Source organism: Zingiber officinale, chromosome 3B (assembly GCF_018446385.1).
Source record: "Zingiber officinale cultivar Zhangliang chromosome 3B, Zo_v1.1, whole genome shotgun sequence".
NCBI lineage: Eukaryota > Viridiplantae > Streptophyta > Magnoliopsida > Zingiberales > Zingiberaceae > Zingiber > Zingiber officinale.
The window spans coordinates 30,686,271-30,708,878 of NC_055991.1; the positions used below are offsets into that span (position 1 = coordinate 30,686,271).

Consider the following 22,608-nt stretch of genomic DNA (forward strand, 5'->3'; position numbering starts at 1 on the left):
AATATCCGCTTTCGGAATCCGCGCTCATCGGCTCTGTTCGTAAACAATTTTAAAAGGGAAACCCTCCGCCGATTAATCGGCGATGTATCCAAAGCGTACGGCCGTTGGTCCTCCCCTCCGCGTGCTGCCGGAGCGGCTAGCCATTTCATCGCCCTCCTCCCGCTCTTCCTTCAGTGCCGTGCATCTGGACTTCGTAGTGCTCCACGCTCTCGACCTCTCTGCTTGACGAGCCGCTCTCTGATCTCTCCGCGGATCCTGCCGGCGCGGGCGACTACTGCCTGCTCTCTCTGCTGCCATTGTGGGGCTCTTCCTTCTTCTAGTTTCTCCACTTCTTGAAGCTGCAAGGTGTTTTGGTGGAGAAAAGAGGAGATCTTGCTGGGTTTCATTTTCGGAAACAAGCTTGTGTTGACGATCGCTCCGTCTTCCTGAGCGGATTCAATGGAATTCCTTAAATCAATAAGATTTCCCATTTTCGGTAAGCTTAGGTGGAGAAAAGATACGGATCGCGAGCGTGATCAGTCGTCGGAGCCCAAGGAAGATACCTTAGACGCAACGCCGAAGCTCGCTGCTTCTGATCGCCTTTCCGAAGAAGGCGAGGATGACGATGACGATGATTTCATCACGAATGAGGTGAAGAGGCGGCTGGAGCAACTGAGGAAGAACAGCTTCTTGGTCCTTATACCGGAAGAAGAGTTCCTGGAGGGCGAGGAAGAAGAGGAGACTAGCTCGACCGGATCGAAGGAGTCGGACATGGGCGATGCTTATCCAAGCTTTGAGTTCGAAAAGATGTACCACGAGTACACTGAGAGAATGCTGTTCTTTGACCAGTACATCACCAAACATCTCAAAGAGCCTGGTATGACATTCCCTAATGCTGAATTCACTGTGGATCTTTACATTTCCTAGAGTAAACTTTGATGTTTCTTTGAAGTATTTCCTTCTCTCTTAGCTGTTGATCATGTAATGGCTAGCTGTTAATTTCATTGCTCTTGTTCCAACAGTCATATTCACCGTTAGCATTCAATGTGGCGCTTGATAAAACTTGGAACCTTAAACTCAGTTTCTCTATCAATCTTTCTTTTTTGCTATATATCAATTTTTGTACTTGAACTTCATCTGATTGATCTTTTAATAGCTATTATTATTTTTTATGTTCGCTTTGCCTTCAATGCAATCTCATATCATCATGGCACTTTGATGTTGTCGTAAAGTGCTTCACATTTTTATTTACCTGTAATTGCATGTTCTTCCAGCATGGTTGGGTACACCAAACCAGTCACTAAGACCTACGCCAAAGAAAATGGTTCTGTGCCTCAGCAACATCTCTTTGAAGAGGCAAGATGAACACACCAAGGAGTATGAGCTGGAGCAACTGGACCAAGATGATCCATGCCAAAATCTAGAAGTTGCTTATGTGGCACAAGTTTCTTTAACTTGGGAAGCACTTTATTGCCAGTATATGCAGCTGAACCGGAGGATTATATGGCAGCCTGAGCATTGCGGCTCCTATGGCTATGCTGCGCAAGCATTCCAGCAATTCCAGGTATTATTGCAGAGATTTATTGAGAATGAGCCTTTTGACCAAGGATCCAGGGTGGAGATTTATGCCCATAGTCGGGGTTTGCACTCTAAGTTTCTTCAAGTCCCAAATTTTCTAGGTAATGCGTAACAACAGCTGAGTATCTTTTTGCTATTGTAGTCATCATTTAGATTATTTGCTTTGGCTGTTCAGTGACAAATAGTAAGGGTTTTTTCTTAGTTCAGTTAGGAAATGTGGATTGTCCTAAATTTATAATCATGCCATTGATATGTGAGATTTAAGAATAATTCTAAGATACATCTGCCCTGTTGGTGGTAATACAACTACTTTGTTTAGGTTATAATTTACAGTTCTTTGTGATTAATGCAATTAAACTCTACTTGAATAGTCGAGTGCTTGTATTTACTGGTTTGTTCTTTCTTGTCTCTTTTCAGATTTGGAAAAGAAAGAAAATTTGGATGATTATTGGGACGAGCCAGTTCCTGCTACTGTACTCATTAAGATAATGGGGGATTGTATCTTAACATTCCTCCATTTTCTGAAGATAGATAAGAAAAAACCCAGTAGTTTCTTCTCAACGCATAGCGCTCGAGGCTCCCCTCAACAAGTTCAAGCCTCACTTGTAAAGGTATTCGATGTAAATAATCTGTCAGTGATGATAGACTAGGAACCTGCTAATCAACTCTTTTGTCGATGCAGGATATGAAAGTGAAGGAACTGTTTAAGAGGAAGAAAGCATGGAAGAAGAAAGCTTGGCCCTCGACCATGGAAGAAGTGGATTTTCTATTTGCACTAATTGACATCAAAGTCGTATCAAGGGTTCTGAGGATGGCCCATCTCAGCAAGGAGCAGCTGTCGTGGTGCGAAGAAAAGATGAGCAAGCTCGATCTTTTGAACAGCAAATTATGCAGGGATGGTTTCCCACTCTTATTTCCATATTGATGCTGAACATATCAACTCTTGTTTTTTGCTTCTCTGAATCTCTTGAGAAGAGTGTCAACGATTGCTACCTGATATTTGTTTTGTACACGTAGATGAGCCTCTTATTCAATCGTCAATATTATATATGAGATTTTGTTCATTCCTTTGTACTTGCTGACCACGTAGAAGGTTAGCTCTTGACTGGAATTAAACTTCTTCAATTTTTCTTCGTCCCTTTTACGATTTTACTTATCTCTTATTCAGACTTAATTTAAAGAGGTAAATTGAATAAGATAGACATTTTCCTCCTATAGAATGAAAAATACGAAACATTAATTGGATGGTCTTTTCCTCCCATGAAATGAAAAATATGAAACGTTAATTGTTGAACAAGGAACCTAAATTTATCTGATAGACAACCCACAAGAAACTGCTTGCACTTCTAAATTTATCTGATAGATGACCCAGAGGAAAGGCTGCTCAACTCTAAGATCAGTTGGATCGACAAAAGTTTGAATAGCTGGATTACAAAAAAAAAAAAAAAAAAAAAAAAAAAAAAACATATCGAAGCAAAGCCAAATAAATGAAATTGACAGTGTTGTTGCAATACTAATATACATTTCACTTTACACGGGCAACAAGTGTGGAAACATGTCTTTCACATACAAGTTTATTCCCTTGAAAAATAACAAGAATAAACGTCCTGGTAATATTGCTGGTTTAACAGACATATAATAAACGTGAAATCCGACTAGAAGTTGTTGCTCGGTGTTCTTGATAGAGTTTCCTCCTCGAATCGCAAGCACATGGTGCCAGGGTAGGAACCCCTATAAAATTACAAATTAGGATGTTATTATAATCTCCAACACACTATGGAAACACGGAAAAAGAAAATACTAAAATGAAACTATGTAAACTCCATTGCGCCGAAACGAGTTAGAGCGACGACGATTTCTCTAGCCAAAAGTAAATTGAACATGAAAACCTGAAAATGTATAAGAACTGTCTTCAATGAAACAAACTGTGATCGAGCAACCGATAGAACACAAGTAAGAACAAATACTCCACCTAAACACTTGAATCTCAGATCATGTCAAAAACATGTGAAGAGCAATGTAAAGAAGTACATAGAAATGGAATAGAATGCTGAAAGCAACCGAAAAAGAGATGCCACATAAGACAACATTAGCATCACTTAGCACATAATCATGCATAAATTATTCGACAACAATCTAAGATGAATCTACAAAGAGTGAACTATTATGTTCATGTTCCAATTAGATCGTGCAACTTACAGTTATTATGACAACTCCAAGCATACAGAGAAAAAAACAATAGCAAATGCATATGGATGTTGGTATCTTCATTTTGAGCTTAATGTGAAACTATAGTTCTTAGCTATACCAATATAATTTGAACATTTAACTTCAATTGAACAGCCATTTAGGATAGGGCAATGATCTCACGAATAATCCATTTAACTATTATCTTCCTGAATTAATCCATTTTTCCAAAATGTACAGATAGTTATAAAACACAGATCCCACGATTGTATTTTGCATTTAATAATAACTAGATTGAGGATTAGGAGACAATGATTAGGTAAACGATAACTGAAGGGAAATATTAGAGTCAAAAAATCTATTCACAAACCTCATAAGTTTGACCTGTAATTAAAAGGCTAAGTTTTTTAAAAAGACCTATGGATGGACTATGAACGACATCAAGAACCATACAGTCGGCCAAGGAAGAAATAAAAAGAAATCCATAATTAGTCAACATGAACAAATAATTTTCCCAAATAAAAGCATTGCAGGCACCTTAGTTATTAAGAGGCATCAAAGCTGAAACTATATCCAAAGCAAGTATGCCTATGCACAAAACATGTCTTTACTTGGAAATGAACCAATAGTAGGCAAATGAACACCCTATCAATACCACCAGAATAAAGTAACAGTTCGAAAATGGTTTTAACATAAAAGAACAGGCAATTAGCCCAATCAATAATTATATCGATAAAAAAGTAAAGCTTTCCATAGAGGAAAAAACTACAAATATTACTAATTAATATGACCAAATATAGAATGTACATAAACTAAATGACCACTTAATGCATAATGTTTAAGGATTCAGAAATATAATTTTCTATAATTATTAGGAAAGACCAACCAAGAAAACAAGTTGCAAACCTCTATTACCACAAATCAGCAGCAACAAAGGCATATGCAAACTGGCATAGGTATCATTCAGACGAACATTGCAAGCTCTGGTCGGCTATATAAATTGTTTCCATCATCTTCTAGTGTGGGATAACCAGCTACTAAAGCATCTTGGGAGCCAATGTAAAGAGAATTGTAAATTTTCCAGTAGACCTCCCTAACTTTCCTTGCAGGGTGAAAAAGACCCTGAAGGCAGTAATTTAGAATGACAGCTGCACCAAGTGCAACCCTCATTCCTTCAATAGCCTCCATCACAGCATTAATAACGTGAGGAGAAGTCTCGAAAACGTTGGGCCAGACATAATTAAGCAAGTGGACAAGTGCGTCCTCACAACCTAAACCAGCAACTCCAAGAGCCATGTGCTTAACAGCAGAAGCAGCAGTCTGACGATGAACCAGATCCCTGTCCATCAAAGCATCCTCCAACAATGGGGTAACAGCATATATGTAGTCTTTACCCATCTCACCAATGTACTCAAAGAGGAAAGAGAGTGATTTAAGAACTCCATTCTGCACATTCAGCTCAGGAACACGGTATTCATTCATCAGAGCCGGGAGAACAGTGAAAGGCGAGCATGTTTCAGCAACTATAGCAATAGCCACAGTAGTACACACACGGTTTTGACGCTCTTGAACTTTCAAATTGTTCAAAAGTGTTGCAAGAACATCTTGTGGCCCGATTGCCTTTGCAATATAACCAAAAGTGTTGACTGTAGCTCTTCGGATCCCCTTCTTGTGAGCCTTCAACATCTCAAGAAGCTCAAAACAAATCCTCATCCACTCCCTAGCTGGCACAAATTCAGCTCCACGGTCTGCAATTCTACCAACGAGATCAATGCAATTCTCCTGCACCTTCTCATGTCTGTTTTTCAAGATTGGTGTCAAACGAGGAAGTAGATCCTTAATAGGTGGTGTCATCTTAGTCATACCGATGACATTGACTATAGCTTTAAGTGCTCCCAAGATGGAACCTAAGACTTCAGGGTATTCTTCTCCCAGATACTCATACAGGACAACACCCAGATGGCCCATCAGCTGTTCTTCCTTGCACTGCTTCATGATGATGGCAATCCGTGATATCAGGTCTGCAGCTTGCTGCCTAACTTTGGCACTCTTGTTGTTCAACCGCCACTTTATGGTACCACAAATCTGTGGAAGATAAGGCTTGACCTTCTGGCCCAAAGCATTGACCACTGCACCAAATCCATTAAGCATAACATTTGCATCATCGCTTGTCTGCTCCTGGAAGGCATACAAAATCCCATCTATAAGAAGTTCTTCTAATCTAGCATCGATGTCTGATGCTCCCAAGTTAGCCACCACCTTTTCAATTGTCTCCATCACCATACGCCTATAAGGTTCACTCTCATCTTTGAGATCCTCCACTATTCTCCCTACAATATCTGCCACACCAACCTTATTTGCAATTTCTACAGTTGTCTCCACAAGCTGCTTGTAGTTCCTACGGTCCAGTGCCATCCTCCTAACCCAGAAATTCCTAAAAAACTCAGGAAGAATATCATTGCGGATGTAGTCAGACTCAACCCCTTCTGTAGTTACACACTGCTTGACAACTTTCAGCACAATCTTCTTCATTTCTTCATCAGGTGACTGGAACTCACGGATAAGGATAATCATGACTTCTTTAGTATAGTAACTTGCATAAACAGCATCCATCAGAGGGATAATAAAACCAATCGCCTTCAGGAAGGCAGCAAGAACCTTTCCACGATGAGACCTGATACCCTTCCAAAGAGGCTTCAACACTGAATCAAAGCTTTCAATGCCATAAGGAGCAGCTGCTTCTGCAAGTGCTGCAAGAGACAAGGCAGTAATTGTTCTCACCTTTTGGTTCTCATCACTAAGACCCTGCTCTATAATTTCCACCAGAGACCTAAGATGTGGCAGCACAGCACATCCCATGAGAATAGCAATCTGCTGGACAATCTTAATCCCAGTGTGCCGTGCTTGCCAAGATTTCTTACTCTGACAAACAGCCTTCAGAAATGGTAACAAAGCAGGAATACCTAAAGCAGAAGCCACAACACTGAAAGCTCGTGCTGTTGTATTCCTCACGTACTCATCTATATTATCAATATCCGGCCTCATGGCAGCAATCATAGTTGCAAGACCTGCTGCTTTGCTGAGGTTGGAGATTATCTCTCTTCCTTCAACACGGGCATAGTAATCTTCATCAATTAGAAGAGGCTCTATAACCACAAGGATCTTATGAACAAAAGGCCTGACCAACTCATCCAACTTATATAGAATCCTGTCAATAACTTTTACCAGAAGATGACGCTCTTGATCTTCAAGTGTCGGCTGCATGAGCAAAGGCAGAATTTTGTTGAACAGTGGGCCAGCTCCGAACTCTCTGGACTTATCTGTAAGTTGTCTCAGGGCTGTTTTCCTCTGTGGAGGAGTACCATTCTTCACCTTCAGCAATAACTTCATGATCTTTCTTTCCTTCTGCTCTTCTGGAGACAGCTGTTCCTCCTCTTCTTCATTCAGTAGAGCCCCAAAGTATTGGTAGTCCTCTTGTTTCATGAACGGCAAGCCCCCAGGTGCCTCCTTTGGGACATCAAACTGTTGCCCACGGTTTTCCTCTGGTATTGAATAAAGTGGCGTACCCATTGGAGTAGGTGTAGCCAAGAGTTTCCTTGCAGGAGTCCTGATGGGAACATAGGATGCGGGAGGATTCAATATCTTGTACCCTTCCTGTGGAAACATAGCATCGAGCTCCTCATCTGTCAATGGCCTATTTCTATCCTCAATGTCCCTCTCCCACCGCAACAGATTAAACTGTTCCGGAGTCATAGCACCTCGAAGGTTTATTGCACCAGGTGTCGGAGTGGCAAGATCAACACCACCAACAGGAGTGACACCAGGAGTGAATGCTGCAGCAGGAGTCACAGCGCCAGGTAATGGCGTGGCACTGCCCATGGTTGCAGGAGTCTCATCCCACCTTGACCTTTGGCGCTTAGGCGTTGGTGTTGCAAGCCCAGCAAGCTTGGGAGTAGCATCCCATGTCATACCAGCTGGCGTAGCACCAGGGGTGACACCACCTGCGGCAGGAGTAGCATCAGCATCAGCAAGTCTCCCAGGGGTAGGAGTTTCATCCCATCTGTTTCTGCGTGAGATAGAAGGCGTTGCATCCGCAACCCTCCCCGGAGTCGGTGTTGCATCCCACCGCCCAATCCCAGGGGTGGAATCGGGAGCATCCCAGTCAGATGACACCGAGCTTGGCTTTGCCTTCTTGGCAGCGCCTCCATCAGCCTCCTGGGATTGGTCCCACCTGTTCCTCCTCTTCTGCGCCGTAGGGGCTGGCTCAGCAGCAGCCTTCTCCTTCTCCTCCTCCTTCTTCTTAGCTATCTCCTTCAAAATGTCCTCTTTCTGTCGCTGCAAGGCCTGCTCCCGCATCACATCTGCATACGTCCTAACTGCGGGGTCTGGCGTAGCTTCCCCGGAGGCAAATGGATCGTTCCTATCAGGTGAAATGATCCTCTGAAGCCTCCGGCGCCGGTAGTCATCCTCCCGGTCGATGATCCGCTGCGGCTTCTTGAACCCCGAATCTTCGTCGCCATCCGACACCCTGGGGATCTCCTTGAGAGACTTGGGGCCGGTGTAGGAGGCCATCCGGCGAGCTAGCTCGCGGCTGTCGCCGTCCTGCTCCTCCTCCTCGTCGTTGACGGCGATGGAGCGCTCGTAGCCCTCGAAACGGTCGGGGCCCCCGCCGTAAAGGTCGGAGTCGAAGGTGACGGAGGTGAGCATAGCAACATCTTCCATCTTCCGTCGTTCCTCCTGCGCCTTGGCGATCTCCTCGTCCAAATTATCCATCGGACTCGATCTATCGAAGACTGACGCAGAGAAGGAGCTCGAAATCAAGATCGAGAGGAATCGAGCATTTGGGAAGCCAAATAAACCACCTTTCTAGTCCTAGGGTTTGGGATAGATCGAAGCCAGGATTTGGGAACTTTGTGGGACCACCGACTCCGCTGATATTTTTAATTTATTATTTCATTATTAAAATGCTTTTTAATATAATTTAATAGTAATTTAAAATTATAAAAAAAATCTTAAACAAGTAATGGATTTTGTGAAGCCCAAATTGTAGCCTCTAGGCCCATTTCAATAACCCAAATCATAGGCGCTGTTCTGGAGAATTCCAGAGAGGGCTCGAAGGACACGCGACAGATTCCCCCCGTCGCGCTTATAATCCATCAATGGCGCAGAAGCCCCCCACTCTTGTGGCTTGGAGCAGCGACGGAGGCGTTGAGCAAAGGAGTAGCTGTCCTGTGGGATCTTGATTCGGTTGGATTTCGTTCCGGAAGATTAGGAGATCGACGGAGACCCGGTGGCACGGCGCAGTTCTGCCGCATGAAGACGAAGCGGAAAGACTTGGATGAGGCGTGCGACGAGTTTATGGAGTTCTCTCTCTCCTCCCCGGCGAGAAAGATACGAAGATTGGTAGGCAACTCATCCTGGATTTGAATTTCGTGACTTTTCCCTTTCATTGTCGAGCGCGGACGCTGGTTCCTTGATTTAGTACTCGAAATCGTGGCGATCTTTTGAGTTTGGGATAGTTGGAAGAATTTTGATGGGGATTCCGAAGAACCGTTGTGTGTTCAATTCTCTATTTTCAGATTTGGTTTATTCGAAACAACGAAAGTGTGGAATAGAAAAGAAAACATTAAAAATCAATTTCGATCCGTCCTAAGCTTTGGCTCCCGATTTATTTCTCCGTTTCTTGGTGCCTTTTACATAGTTTCCTGAACAGTCAATCTTCCCTGGATGTTACAGAAATCATTTTAATCTTCTAAAATTTTAGCTTAAATCTTCGAAAATAACTGCGGATCTCACGTTCGTGTTCTTATTTTTTCTGAAGGATCCCGATGAGTTTTCACCGATCGTGGAAGAGGTTGAAACAGCATCCGCTATGGAATTTGATGACTCAGTTTCTAGTGTCAGCGGCGACGATTTCCTGCCGAGTTCGGAATCCTTGCACAAGGCGGACTCGCCTCCGTATCCTTCCAACGACGAGAGAGCCATCGTTCTCTACAAGCCCGTGGAGTCACCAATATTCTTGTCCCCTGGTTCATCTAATCTGTCTGTTCGCGTCACCTCGGACTTAATCCATGCTCTCAAGAGTAAGCCCTCGGAGAAAAGAGGGGATTTCTCGCAATGCTTTTCCTCATTTGACTCCTCTCCATGTTGGAATTCTTGCTTGTAGATCAAGTTTTCAAGCCAGGGAATCAGAGGTTTCAAGCAAAGGATGAGACGGAAGCTGCTAACTCCAGCTCTTTGGCTCTTGTTCCATGGGCGCCATCCCAAGCTGCCATGGCCACGGAGGAAGCTGAAGCTACATCCATGGAAGTTGAGGAGGAGGTGAGGCAAGTGACTGGATATGGCGCTGGAGGTGAAGGACTCCAGCAGTTGCCTCAGCACTGCATGATCACTCAGGTCCTTCCGAACACCTCCAATCCCATAATGTGGTCGTGGTGAGGAAGGAGAAGAGATCCACAGAGATGATCGTCTCAAATTGCAATGCCATTCTATTTCAAATTTGCTCTTTGTATTGCTCTTGTCGCTCATGAACAAAGGCCTAGCAATCAGATTTCATAGTTAGATCTGTCAATTAGAGCTTTATCGGCCGCCCCCTGTTGGTAGTTGCTGCGCCGCTGACGATGAATAAATAAATGCTTTTATAATGTTTTAAAAAAAAATATTTTAGATGCGTAATATATTATATTTTATTATTTTATTTATATATTTTTTTAACGAATGGATCAGGGCGGGACCCTGCTCGGGCCCATCCTGGCCAGTTTACGGTCCAGCTCGGTTCGCCGGATCAAAAACTTGGATTTGGAGAGGTACATCGCATCGTCTCATCGACCGCGGGACTCTGACCTCTCCCCACTCACCATCCGTCGCTCACTTTTCTACCCGCCATATGCTTCGGGTAAACATGGGATCGCTCATTGCTGCCCTATGAGAACGAGTCACGATGTAGGTAGAGCCGTAAGTATACTTTGTTGGTGACGATTCACTGTTACAGTGAGAGCCGTTCGTCCATCCTCCCTGTCATCGAAGATGGGCAAGCCCAGCACAGTATGTGGAAAGGCCAAAAAAAAAAAAAGAAGAGAAAAATGAGGGTTGTTCTCTTTTCTCTCTCTCCCTGAAATATCGGGATTGCTTCCATGTGCGAGGGGCGGATGAGGCCTCTGTGATTTGGAAATACAGGTGATCCTTAGCTTTCTAATCTGAATCTTTTTATGGAAGATTTGAATGCGATTGTTTGATTTGGAAAAAAAAAGAGGAGCGACTTTTGGAATGTTTTTGCTGCATCAGATTGGATTCCTCGGTTCCGTTTGCCCTCATTAATACTGATGCATATTTTGGCATAACTTTATGTGAGTTTGTAGAATCGTTTTGGCAATAAATCGAGTGCGTTAGACAGATAGATTCTGTATGCCGATAAATGGTGTTTCTTCTCAGTTGCATTAGGCGTAGTTAAATCTATTTTACTCCATGGATAATAAGGCACAAGACAATAGTTACTTTAAATGCCAATATGTTTTCTGTAGTTAGCCAGCCTCAGGTGCATCAAGACAGACCATAAGTTCATGATCTGGTAATGGTGTGCATGTTTAACGATTTCAATGTATCCTAATTTCTTCAACAAAATTGAACTAGTATTTAGATAAATGCAAACGAGTCTATGTCTTGGAGTTGAAAATAAAATAACTCAATAAAATGTTTTTTGGAACAGAGAAAGTTTTGGTATATCCTAATTGGACAAACACAGTTGCAGATGATACAGCTTTCCTAGAGTTTCCACCTTACAAAAATTAGATGATGTGTTGCATTCTAAAACACTTGAAAACTCTAACCTTTAACCTTTTTCTTAGTCCTCTTAATTTATCTTCCTTTCCTTTTTTAGACGCTTCTAGTACTTGCGAATTCGAGCCTTTCTTTTGGTGCCCTGATAGTTGTTTAATGTTTTTCTTGCCATCTCCTGTGTATGTTTTTAAGACATTTCTGCTGATTAGTTAACAATTTCATAGCTGTAGCAGGGATTAAGATGGTTGGTGCCTTCTTGATTTGATTGATGATTTTTAGTTGCTTCCTTTGTATATTTTATGTACTAGGATATTCACATTTGACTTTTGAAAGCCAAGAATAAGTATCTCAGAATCGACATTATCATACAAAATATTCAATGTAGCAGCACTATCAATGTGTTTGATTGAATTCTTCAGTTAGTATGAATTACTTCTCAAGAAATGATCTGAGAAAAGAAAAGTTATAGTCAGAAAGAAGCTGTTGCTTGTTGACCATTTTTATATAGAGCTAAGCATTGAGTCCCTTCAAAGATATCTGATATAATCAGAATAATGCAACACATGTTAGCATGGCCCTTGCTCAAGGATGACATGCTAAAATCAAGAGAGAGGCCAAGACAAAAAAAGTGTTATGCATTGACATAGACAGACACCGCTGGAACAAGCATGCTAATATTCACAATGTACCTGTGTTACTATGATGAGAAGCTATTCCTTCAGGAAGAATAGGATGGAGGGCTTCTTTATATACACTTGATGGATGGATGGAACATCCCTGGTTTTCATAATCTGTAATGGGTTAGGTGCTTATGTATTGCAGAATATGTGAGATTTAGCATGGCCCTTGCTCAAGGATGACATGCTAAAATCAAGAGAGAGGCCAAGACAAAAAAAGTGTTACGCATTGACATAGACAGACACCGCTGGAACAAGCATTCTAATATTCACAATGTACCTGTGTTACTATGATGAGAAGCTATTCCTTCAGGAAGAATAGGATGGAGGACTTCTTTATATACACTTGATGGATGGATGGAACATCCCTGGTTTTCATAATCTGTAATGGGCTAGGTGCTTATGTATTGCAGAATATGTGAGATTTAAAACATAAAAAAGGAAGTGTGTGATTTATATAAAGGTTGGGCATTGTGCACTTGGCTGTTCTCATCTAACTTCTAAGACAAAAAATTCTCTTGCAATAGGCTGTGTATGTGGCAAATTTCATCTTGTTATGTACCATGTTTAAACATCTCTAGTACAAGGCTGAAACCAAAAGGAGCTAGAGTGTCTAAAATATTAGTACTCATCCCTTTGGATGTTGTTGTATGTTTGTGTGCATGTTAATAAACCACATTTAGATAAAAAAAATTTGAGTGCAAAATTAAATATTTGCAATCCTACTGACAATATTCTTGTCAAACAGGTTTTGGAAGGTGGCAACTCAAATGCAGTCACATTTGGAAGATTCTCCCCTTGGTCACAGATCCCCTGGGTCTTCTAAAAGGGGTAAAAAAAGGTCACTACATATGATTGAAGCTGATCTAATGCATTGCAGAAATCAATCTGTCGAGAGCCATTCAAAAGAACTGATGTTTTATGATCCTGGTACAAGTCATGAAACACCTGTTGTTACTAATCACATTGAGAATCATACTCCCTTCAGAAACTTCTTGGTTCCAACTCCTTCCAGTCGTGCCTATTCAGCAATTGGAACATTCACTATCCAATGTGCTTCATGTTTCAAATGGAGGATAATTCCAACAAAAGAAAAATATGAACAGATACGTGAAAAGATATTGGATGAATATTTTGTATGTGAACATGCTAGAGAATGGCGTCCCACTATCCAATGTGAAGATCCTGAAGACATATCTCAGGATGGCAGTAGAGTCTGGGCAATTGATAAACCAAACATTGCTCAACCTCCTTCTGGTTGGGAAAGATTGCTTAGAATCAGAGGTGAAGGAGGCACAAAATTTGCAGATGTGTACGTCTTTGGATTTCCATGTCTTTCTTTTCTCCTTTTATTTTCTCTAACTAATTCAAGCAGAATAAAAAAAAAATGCTATTCCTTAAACAATGCATTTTTTGTTGTTCTGAAGATATTGTAGGTGCAGATGGATCTTTCTTGTAATGAATTTGCTTTTTGGCTGAACTCAGTATTTATTGCAAAAGACTTGATCTCAAAAATTTGTTTTTTAAAACATACAACTGCTCTTATAATCTTGAGTCATCTAAATAGTCATTCCAAGTCGATGCATTTTAACCAATTTCAAGGTGCCAAGTGTTTATATGCTTTCTTTTTGCAGGTATTATGCTGCTCCATCTGGAAAAAAGTTGCGGTCCATGGTTGAAGTTCAAAGGTGTGATCCAGTTTCTCAATTTTAATTTTGCAATTACTCAATGTTTTTTTGTATATATTCGTGCACATGAGTAGTTGTCTGTCCTTGCATGCATTACTTGTCCATGGCTCAAACAAAAGAGCTAATAGAAGATTATCAATATTATTTTTTACAACTAACATTTATGTTAATGATTTAAGATTGTTAATTGTTACACGGCTCAAATAAAGAGCTAATAGTATATTATCAATAGTGGGATTTGATGTCATTGCTTATCATTGTGATATATAGTGAAGGTGGAAATGGATGCATTGTTTATGTCATATGTTGCTTCTTCATGTTTGGTTAATTTATTTGAATCTTGCAGGTTTTTGGTTGAACATCCAGAGTATGCTAGACAAGGGGTAACTCTCTCTCAGTTTTCATTTCAGGCCCCAAGGCCTCTTCAGGAGAACTATGTGAGGAAACGTCCTTTACGTTTGATGAATTCTTCTGATGGCAGTGATCTTCTACTTCAACAGCTCCTTGAAGTTGAAGAAGGTGAGGGCATACAATTTGTTGTAATCAATGGTGGATCATGGTTTTTTTTTAAAGTGGCTTGTAACACTATTTATACAACAACAACATCCAAGCCTTACCCCACTAGGTGGGGTCGGCTATATGGATCTTTCTATGTTATTGGACTCTATTCCTTACTATATCATCATTTATATTTAAATAAATTTATTGTATTTTATTATTGCTAAGTAAGTCTTTTTTGGTCTTTCTCGTTTGATATGCACATTTGTATAGTTTCACATTGTTTAGTTAAAGCATTTATTGGTCGTCTAATTACATATTTATACTATCTTAAACATATTTCTCAGAGTTTTTCCTCAATAGTGCACAATTTATAAAAATAAGAAAGGTTATTCGCCTCACTAGTGTTTGTGTAATATTTTGAAAAAAAAAAATAGAAAATCCCCATAAGAAAATTAAAGCAATATAAATATAGTATATAAACAAAAGTCCTTTAAATTAATATAGAAGATCAACTAAATAAGTAATAGTTCTACTGTATTTGGAAATAGGAGTGAACTGAGACGGAGGTCATTTTATTATATAATACAAATTAAAAGCCAAACTAAAATTAAATTGACCCTAATTTTAGTTTATTGAACCAAATTTTGAAGCATCATTACCGGAATAATACTATACTAGTGTCATGATGGTGTGTTAACACATAGTGTCGGTGGCTACTGTTATGGAGTGATGAATTAAGGAGTAGGAGGATGTAACTTATTTGGAGCTCTGTGATGCCTCTCCTCACCTTACTAGAATTCAAGCAACGCAAAAGAAACCTCAGCTAGCGACTACCTAGAGCTTCATGCCACATCATCTTGCCTTGTCTAAGCTGGAGCATCATAGAAGAATTCTTCCTTTGTTATGCTTGTGGTTCTGCAGAATCATTGTAGAAGAAGATTACATCACATCAGTTTCATGTGCTAGTTGACCAAGGGAACTATATGTTTTGATCACAAACCAAGAATGATTTTTTTCCCCTGTATTGAATAACATTCAAAAAAATAAGGTAAAACTGCGTACAATGGATCCATCTCCAGGACCCTACATGGCGGGAGTTTCTTCCACCAGGTTGCCCTCATTGAATAATATACAAAGCGCAATGAGAAAATGAAAATTTGTAAATAAAATCATAATTTAAGGGTATGTGAATTATTTCTATTGAGAAATACATGGAATGAAAGCCTCCATTATTCAAAGAGATTAATTGTAGACTATTAATGGTTAGGGGAATAGTTGCGTTCTTAAGTTGTTGTTTGGTCATAATTACTAAAAAAGTTGTTAATCTCTTTTCCATGGTAAAATGGAAGTTAATAATATATGAGATCTGAGAAAATATTTTGGAGAATGAGGATAGAATGAGATGTGAGAAAAAAAACTGACAGCGTAAATTGTAATGTAATGAGCTAATGACATCAAGTCTGTCATATGAATTGATGCCCGTCATATGAATTCAGTTCAACCTATTTTCTTATATATTGTACTAAGACATATTAAATGTTCTTGCATGTTGTGTCTACTTGAAGGGAGGGAGCGGGGAAGATAGGAAGAGTTTTGGAAAGGGAAGAGGAAAGAAGAGAAATTAGACAAAATGGCAAAAGTGACCTTAAGTTGTCATTCCTAAAACGTGTATAATTAAATTGATTTCCCCACTTCTCTTATTTCCCCTTCTCTTCCACCCACTTTTTTATGGAACTGAAAGTGGGAAAAGAATCTCCAAGTTACTACTTTTTGTTGCCTTACACTTTTCTACAAAAGTAGATACGAAAATAATTCCTTCCTTCATCCCTTTCCTCAATTTGGGCTCCATTTAGCATTAGTGTCAAATTAACCTCACAAATTCAAATGTGATTGGGTTAAAATTAATTAATTTTTTATTATTCTCTAGATATTGTGCTAAGGCATATTCAATTTTCTTGCCGTGTCAATCAACATCGTAAGTTTGAATATGACCCCTTATTGCTACACTGAATCTCCACTTTCACTTGGATATGTTAGTTAGTTTAAAATATCATGTTGTGTTGAATTGTTGGTTTCCAAACAGAATAATATTGATTTAGCACCATGGTGTGCACATTTCTAGACAAATGTAATCAATTGAATTAAAATTTTATTGTATTGTATCATACTGTTACTTGGCATGCTTTGGCATATGTTGAAGCATAGCGAGATGAATTCAAATGGATTTTACTCATGTAGTGATCTTTTACTTAGATTTATACTTTTAGTAATATTATATGAATTATATAGTTTAATTGAAAATGTTTTTTTATTTTATTTTTTACTTTAATGTATGTCAAGACAAATACATATATGATCTACTTGTATAGTATTCTACTAATTTACTCATTTATTTCTAAGATATGCCTAACAATTACTTAATCGATTAAAAATAAGATAAAAAAAATAAACATTACACTTGAATTCTGCAGAAACATGTCAGGGTTTGATACTCTTCGGCACAAGCAACACTATTTCGATTAGCCATCCCGATTATTATTGTATTTTGGTAATTACTAGAATGGTTAGTTTCAACCATCACACCATCAATAATATCCAAGAAAACTTATTGTATATGTAATTGGAACTTACATATACAATAAACAATAACAGGCCAAATGCTATAGTGGTAACTGTTTTTAAATTCTATTTATTTCATCATTATCTCCCTCCTTTCCTCTTGTCTCTTGTTCTTTTATCTCATCTTCATGTTCTGTGACAGTTGGCAGCAGAATATCTTCATCCCTTCTTTAATCGCTTGCTCCTTTTACCCATGTCAAATATGTTTTGTAGTTTGCACATCTCACGCCATTCATTAAATTCCATCTCTCTCACCTTTAATTTTAATTGATTAACTTGCCTTAAATGGAATTTTTTTGGTATTTTTGCCCATGTCCATATTATGTTAAGTATTTTGTCTAGAGAAATTTGGCATTTGCAGTTCTACCGTAGAGGCTTACAAAATGTGTAGTGTAGGCATTTTAATTTTGCCAAAAAATAAATAAAAAAAATGAAAGAAAAACAGTCATGGTGGTGTATGTGGTTAGCAGTATCAAATTCCAGATGGAATGGAGAAATATTTTACAATTCTTTTGGAACCCTTTTGATGACATGTATGCTTTCATGTTCTGTACAGTAGTTTAATTCGATGGTTCATTTTTAGCTTCTCATTTCCAGAATTCTTGAGATTGTGGCAAGTAATCTCAAATACTAAATTATTACGTTTAACTGATACAGTCTTTTTTCTGCAGTTAATCCCTTGTCTTGTGCTGCTACACCAGCTTCATCAAATACAGTTCCTGAAAAACCATTTCCTTCTCCTCCAAGTGAATCAGAACCATCAACTGCCATGCCTCAATCTGAACAAATGAAGCTGAAAGATGAGCATGCTACAAATGCATCTTGTAATGCTTCAGTCCTGTGTTTTTACTCTCTTTTTTCCCTGTACTTGGATATCATGCACACGACGAGGGATAGAAATAGTGTTCATCTTTTACATGAACACACAACGTTCATGTTTTGAGACACACTGACATCAGAATATAAGATTTGAAGTAAGAAAATGATACCAAGGAAAAAAAGAGTATTGTTTATCCTTGCTTTTTTGTCCTACACTATGGCAAATGCAAGAGAATTATAGTAGCCATAATGATGCTTGTTCTTCCTCATGTCCAGCAGTCTAGAAATTACTGTACGAAATCTCAGAAGTTACATTATATCACTTATATGGATTGGTCTTCTTTCTGTAGTTAATCCCTTATTTTGGACTGCTCCTCATACAAATAAAGAGAGATTGGTAGGCTCACCAACTTTGCCAAGTTCCGTCCCTGAAAAACCTGTTTTTTATCTGAATGAATCAACACCACTGATCTATGTGGCCCCGTTAGAACCGATGAAGCTTACAAATGAGCATTTTGCACACACATCTCCTTGTGAGTATTGATGTTTCAGTCTATTGTTGTTTCTATTTTTGTTTTTTCTCATACATCATGTGCAAAGGTCAAGTTCATACATGGTGAAGTATGCACTCTATTTTTTTAACAGGGATATAGAGTTTTTGTTACAAAAGCACATCACCATCAGCATACAAAATTCTTGAATGAATGCAGCTAATTTTTGTCTTTGTTTCCCTTCATCCATCTGCATCATGTTAGATCCAAGTGGATGATTAGCATTATAACAGATGTGTTTTTGTGATTTCCCAACTTTGAAATTTATTCGAGAAGTATTAAATGTTATGTTACTACAGTGATTAGGTCTTCCTTACACAGTTAATCCCTTTACATGGGCTACTCTTTCTGCAAATAAAGAGCTACACTAAATCTCCACTTTCACTCAGTTATGTTAATTGCTACACTAGATGTCCATTTTCACTCAATTATGTTAATTGCTACAATCTCCACTTTCACTTAGTTATGTTAATTGCTTTAAAGTATCATTTTGTGTCGAATTGTCGGTTTCCAACGAGAATAATATTGATTTAGCACCATGGTGTGCAAGTTTCAAGACAAATGTAATCAATTGAATTACAATTTTATTGTATTATATGGTACTGTTGGAGGGGAGTCTTGACGTAACGGTAAAGTTGTTGCTGTATGATCTAGTGGTCATGGAATGGATTTGAGTCTCAAAAACAACCTCTTGCAAAGCAACATAAGACTAACCCTTTCCCGGGATCCTACATTGGTGGAAGCTTCATGCACTGGACTGCTCTTTTTTATTTTTTTTTTGTATTATATCGTGCGGTTACTTGATATGCTTTGGCATATGTCGAAGCATGGCAAGATGAATTCTAGTGGATTTCACTCATTTACTAGTCTTTTACTTATATTTATACTTTTAGTAATATTATACTAATTAGACCGTTTAATTGAAAATATTTTTAGTTATTTTTTACTTTAATGTATATCGAGATAAATACATATATGATTTACTCTTATAGTATTCCACCAATTTACTCATTTACTTCTAAGATATGCCTAACAATTACTTAATCAATTAAAAATAAGCTAAAAAAATAAACACACCTGAATTCTGCATAAACATGTCAAGGCTTGATACTGCTCGGCACAAGCAACACTATTGAGATTAGCCATCCTGATTATTATTGCATTTGGTAATTACTAGAATGGTTAGTTTCAACTATGTCACACCATAATAATATCCAAGAAAACCTATTGTTTATGTGATTTGAACTTACATATACAATAAACAATAACAGGTCAATTGCTATACTGGAAACTGTTTTATAATTTTATTTATTTCCTCATTATCTCCCTCACTCTTTCCTCTCGTCTATTGTTCTTTTATCTCATTTTCCTTTCACCCTAGGTTTGGGTTTGGTGTTAGCTGGTTCAACATTTTTTTTTTTAATCTCATCTTCATTTCTATGACAGTTAGTAGCAGAATATCTTAACCTCTTGCTCCTTTTACCCATGTCAAATATGTTTTTTAGTTTGCACATCTCACGCCTTTCATTAAATTTCCATTTCTCTCACCTTTAATTTTAATTGATTGACTTGCCTTACATGGAATTTTTTGGTATTTTTGCTCATATCTATATTATGTTAAGGATTTTATCTTGAGAAATTTGGCATTTACAAAATGTCTAGTGTAGGCATTTTAACTTTGCCAAAAAAATTTTTAAAAAAAATGAAAGAAAAACTGTCATGGTGGTGTATGTGGTTATTAGCACTATCAAATTCCAGATTGAATGGAGAAATATTTTACAATTCTTTTGAAACTCTATTGATGACATGTATACTTTCCTGTTCTGTACGGAACTTTAATTCTATCGGTCATTTTTACCTTCTCATTACCAGAATTCTTGAGATTGTGGCAAGTAATCTACAAACTAAATTATTACAATTAACCGATATGCTTTTTTTTCTGCAGTTAATCCATTGACTTGTGCTGCTACACCAGCTTCACCAAATACATTTCCTGAAAACCCATTTCCTTCTCTTCCAAGTGAATCAGAACCATCGACTGCCATTCCTCAGTGTGAACAAATGAAGCAGAAAGATGAGCATGCTACAAATGCATCTTGTAATGCTTCAGTCCTGTGTTTTGACTCTTTTTTTCCCCTTTACTTGCATGTCATGCACACCATGAGGGATAGGGATAGTGTTCTTCATCTTTTATTTTGAAAAACACTGACATGACATCATCATATAAGATTTGAAGTAAGAAAATGATATTACAACAACAATAACTAAGTCTTATCCAACTGGGTTGGATGGGGTCGGCTATCATTCAAAAAAAAAAATGATACAAAAGGAAAAAAAATGTTTATCCTTGCTTTTTCCTCCTACACTAAGGAAGATGCAAGAGAATTATAGTAGTCATAATGATGCTTATTCTTTCTCATGTCCGGCAGTCTAGAAATTATACTAAATCTCAGAAGTTACATTATAACACTATGGATTGGTCTTCTTTCTGTAGTTAATACCTTATTTTGGACTGCTCCTCATACAAATAAAGTGCTATTAGTAGGTGCACCAACTTTGCCAAGTTCTGCCCTTGAAAAACCTGTTTGTTATCTAAATGAATCAACACCACTGATCGGTGTGCCTCTGTCAGAACCGACGAAGCTTACAAATGAGCATCCTGCACACACACACCTCCTTGTGAGTGTTGATGTTTCAGTCTATTGTTGTTACTATTTTTTTCTCTCATATATCATGTGTGAAGGTCAAAGTTCATAGATGGTGAAGTATGCACTTTAGTTTTTCGACAGGGATATAGAGTTCTTGTTACAAAAGCACATCACCATCAGCATACACAATTCTTGAATGAATGCAGCTACTTTTTGTCTTTTGCTTCTCTTTATCCATCAGCATCATGTTAGATCCAAGTGTATGATTAGCATTATAACAGATGCCTTTTTGTGGTTTCCCAACTTTGAAATCAATTCAAGGAGTATCAAATGTAGGTTACTACATTGATTAGGTCTTGCCTTATGCAGTTAATCCCTCTACATGGGCTACTCTTCCTGCAAATAAAGAGCTAATTTTTGGTAGTGCACCAGCTCCACTAAATGCTTATTGCGAAAAACCAGTTCCTTTTCCTGCAAACGAATGGACACTACCAACTTCTTTGCCTCCAGAAGAGATCAAGCTTAAAGATGAGCATCCTACAAACCCATTGTGTAAGTTATAATACTTTCATCTTATTTCATCTGCTAGTTTTTTATCCTTAACTTGTATGTAATGTGCAAAGAAAAAGTCAATTACACATAATGGTTGCCATATGATGGATGTCTTTTTTTTTCTCATTTCAGTGTTATTCTAACTGTTATAAGCAATTATCGGATGCTACATTTTCACACAAAGTTCTTGCATAGAAAAATTTTTATATCTAAAAGTGATAACTCTTCAAGAGGATGATTGCCATATAATGGATTATTTTTCTCACCTCAGTGCGATTTTAATTGTTGTAAACAAATATCAGATGCACATTTTCACACATGATTTGGGTCTTCTTCCTGCAGTTAGCCCCTTGTTTTGGGTCGATCTTCCTACTTGTAAAGGCCTGACGATCGGTGCACCTTCATCACAAAGTATAACTCCTGAAGAACCAGTTTCTCCTCCTAATGAATCAACTCTGCCGGTATCGATGAAGCTTAAGGACGAGCATCTTGCAAATGCATCTTCTTGCGAGTTGTGATGCTTTAGCTTGTTATCTCTATTTCATTTACTTGTAACTTCATGCTCAGTGAGATAGATAGGAAAGATCAAATGCAGACACAAAAGGATGACTTTTCTTGAACTTTGATAGGGATACAGTTGTTGTGGCAGATTAGCATATGAGATTTTGAAGTTATCTGTCTTCCCATTTTTCTTCCATTTATGCTAGGTCACATGCAAGAAGGTAATAGACATAGCAATTAATATTTTTGTGAGAAAAACAAATAAATTACTTTGGGGAATTGTGTATTAAGTCCCTTAGTTTTATAAACACCATAGAGTATGAAGATATTTCTCCTTGAGCGGGAAAAATTACTTTACCCTGTCGGTATATTTTGGCTTGAAGAGAAGCCTTGTCGGGTTTGAATTATAAAAATATTCTATTATGTGGTAAAAGATGATTAACTTATTCTCAGCACCTCCGTCAATTCGTCTCTAGGTAACACAGAGGAGGTAAATCACGGGTAGCTACTAGCCATTAGTGCAAATGGTCAA

General features: G+C 38.5%; 4 protein-coding genes across 9 annotated transcripts; 3 read left to right on the forward strand and 1 right to left on the reverse strand.

Annotated features, from left to right (window-relative positions):
* Positions 1-35: 35 nt before the first annotated feature.
* Positions 36-2,621, forward strand: LOC121968179. The gene is made up of 4 exons (XM_042518653.1): positions 36-856; positions 1,254-1,658; positions 1,975-2,168; positions 2,240-2,621. The coding sequence occupies exons 1-4, from the start codon at positions 439-441 to the stop codon at positions 2,480-2,482; spliced, it is 1,260 nt and encodes a 419-aa protein (XP_042374587.1). The 5' UTR covers positions 36-438; the 3' UTR covers positions 2,483-2,621.
* Positions 2,622-3,023: 402 nt separating this feature from the next.
* LOC122056293 (splicing factor 3B subunit 1-like) lies at positions 3,024-8,636 on the reverse strand. 4 transcript variants are annotated; one of them, XR_006133108.1, is made up of 2 exons: positions 4,651-8,636; positions 3,024-3,288 (listed from the first exon to the last, which is right to left on the reverse strand). XR_006133108.1 is itself a non-coding variant. In XM_042618182.1 (2 exons), the coding sequence occupies exon 1, from the start codon at positions 8,515-8,517 to the stop codon at positions 4,708-4,710; it is 3,810 nt and encodes a 1,269-aa protein (XP_042474116.1). In that variant the 5' UTR covers positions 8,518-8,636; the 3' UTR covers positions 3,024-3,288; positions 4,660-4,707. The 4 variants fall into 4 exon arrangements, 2 of the variants coding, with proteins under 2 accessions (XP_042474116.1, XP_042474117.1); XR_006133109.1 differs by having other exon boundaries at positions 3,024-3,446; XM_042618182.1 differs by having other exon boundaries at positions 4,660-8,636.
* A 218-nt stretch (positions 8,637-8,854) lies between these two features.
* On the forward strand, positions 8,855-10,403 carry LOC122056295. Its single transcript, XM_042618188.1, has 3 exons — positions 8,855-9,147; positions 9,566-9,827; positions 9,911-10,403. Exons 1-3 carry the CDS (start codon positions 9,058-9,060, stop codon positions 10,180-10,182), a joined length of 624 nt encoding a protein of 207 aa, XP_042474122.1. The 5' UTR covers positions 8,855-9,057; the 3' UTR covers positions 10,183-10,403.
* Positions 10,404-10,608: 205 nt separating this feature from the next.
* On the forward strand, positions 10,609-22,255 carry LOC122056294. Of its 3 annotated transcripts, XM_042618185.1 has the most exons (9): positions 10,619-10,920; positions 12,946-13,509; positions 13,832-13,885; positions 14,232-14,404; positions 17,677-17,829; positions 18,175-18,357; positions 20,321-20,473; positions 21,393-21,575; positions 21,918-22,255. In XM_042618185.1, exons 2-9 carry the CDS (start codon positions 12,968-12,970, stop codon positions 22,091-22,093), a joined length of 1,617 nt encoding a protein of 538 aa, XP_042474119.1. In that variant the 5' UTR covers positions 10,619-10,920; positions 12,946-12,967; the 3' UTR covers positions 22,094-22,255. The 3 variants fall into 3 exon arrangements, with proteins under 3 accessions (XP_042474120.1, XP_042474121.1, XP_042474119.1); XM_042618186.1 differs by lacking the exon at positions 18,175-18,357 and having other exon boundaries at positions 10,609-10,920; XM_042618187.1 differs by lacking the exons at positions 18,175-18,357; positions 20,321-20,473 and having other exon boundaries at positions 10,611-10,920.
* The last annotated feature ends 353 nt before the right edge of the window (positions 22,256-22,608 follow it).

Excerpts from the sequence above, each read along its gene's own strand:
- LOC121968179 (XM_042518653.1), top strand. The coding sequence starts at position 439 with ATGGAATTCCTTAAATCAATAAGATTTCCCATTTTCGGTAAGCTTAGG. Across the intron at positions 857-1,253 it reads CAAACATCTCAAAGAGCCTG|CATGGTTGGGTACACCAAAC; the intron begins GTATGACATTCC and ends ATGTTCTTCCAG. Across the intron at positions 1,659-1,974 it reads TCAAGTCCCAAATTTTCTAG|ATTTGGAAAAGAAAGAAAAT; the intron begins GTAATGCGTAAC and ends GTCTCTTTTCAG.
- LOC122056293 (XM_042618182.1), bottom strand. The coding sequence starts at position 8,517 with ATGGATAATTTGGACGAGGAGATCGCCAAGGCGCAGGAGGAACGACGG.
- LOC122056295 (XM_042618188.1), top strand. The coding sequence starts at position 9,058 with ATGAAGACGAAGCGGAAAGACTTGGATGAGGCGTGCGACGAGTTTATG. Across the intron at positions 9,148-9,565 it reads CGAGAAAGATACGAAGATTG|GATCCCGATGAGTTTTCACC; the intron begins GTAGGCAACTCA and ends TTTTTTCTGAAG. Across the intron at positions 9,828-9,910 it reads CTTAATCCATGCTCTCAAGA|ATCAAGTTTTCAAGCCAGGG; the intron begins GTAAGCCCTCGG and ends TCTTGCTTGTAG.
- LOC122056294 (XM_042618185.1), top strand. The coding sequence starts at position 12,968 with ATGCAGTCACATTTGGAAGATTCTCCCCTTGGTCACAGATCCCCTGGG. Across the intron at positions 14,405-17,676 it reads GCTCCTTGAAGTTGAAGAAG|TTAATCCCTTGTCTTGTGCT; the intron begins GTGAGGGCATAC and ends TTTTTTCTGCAG. Across the intron at positions 18,358-20,320 it reads TTTTGCACACACATCTCCTT|TTAATCCATTGACTTGTGCT; the intron begins GTGAGTATTGAT and ends TTTTTTCTGCAG.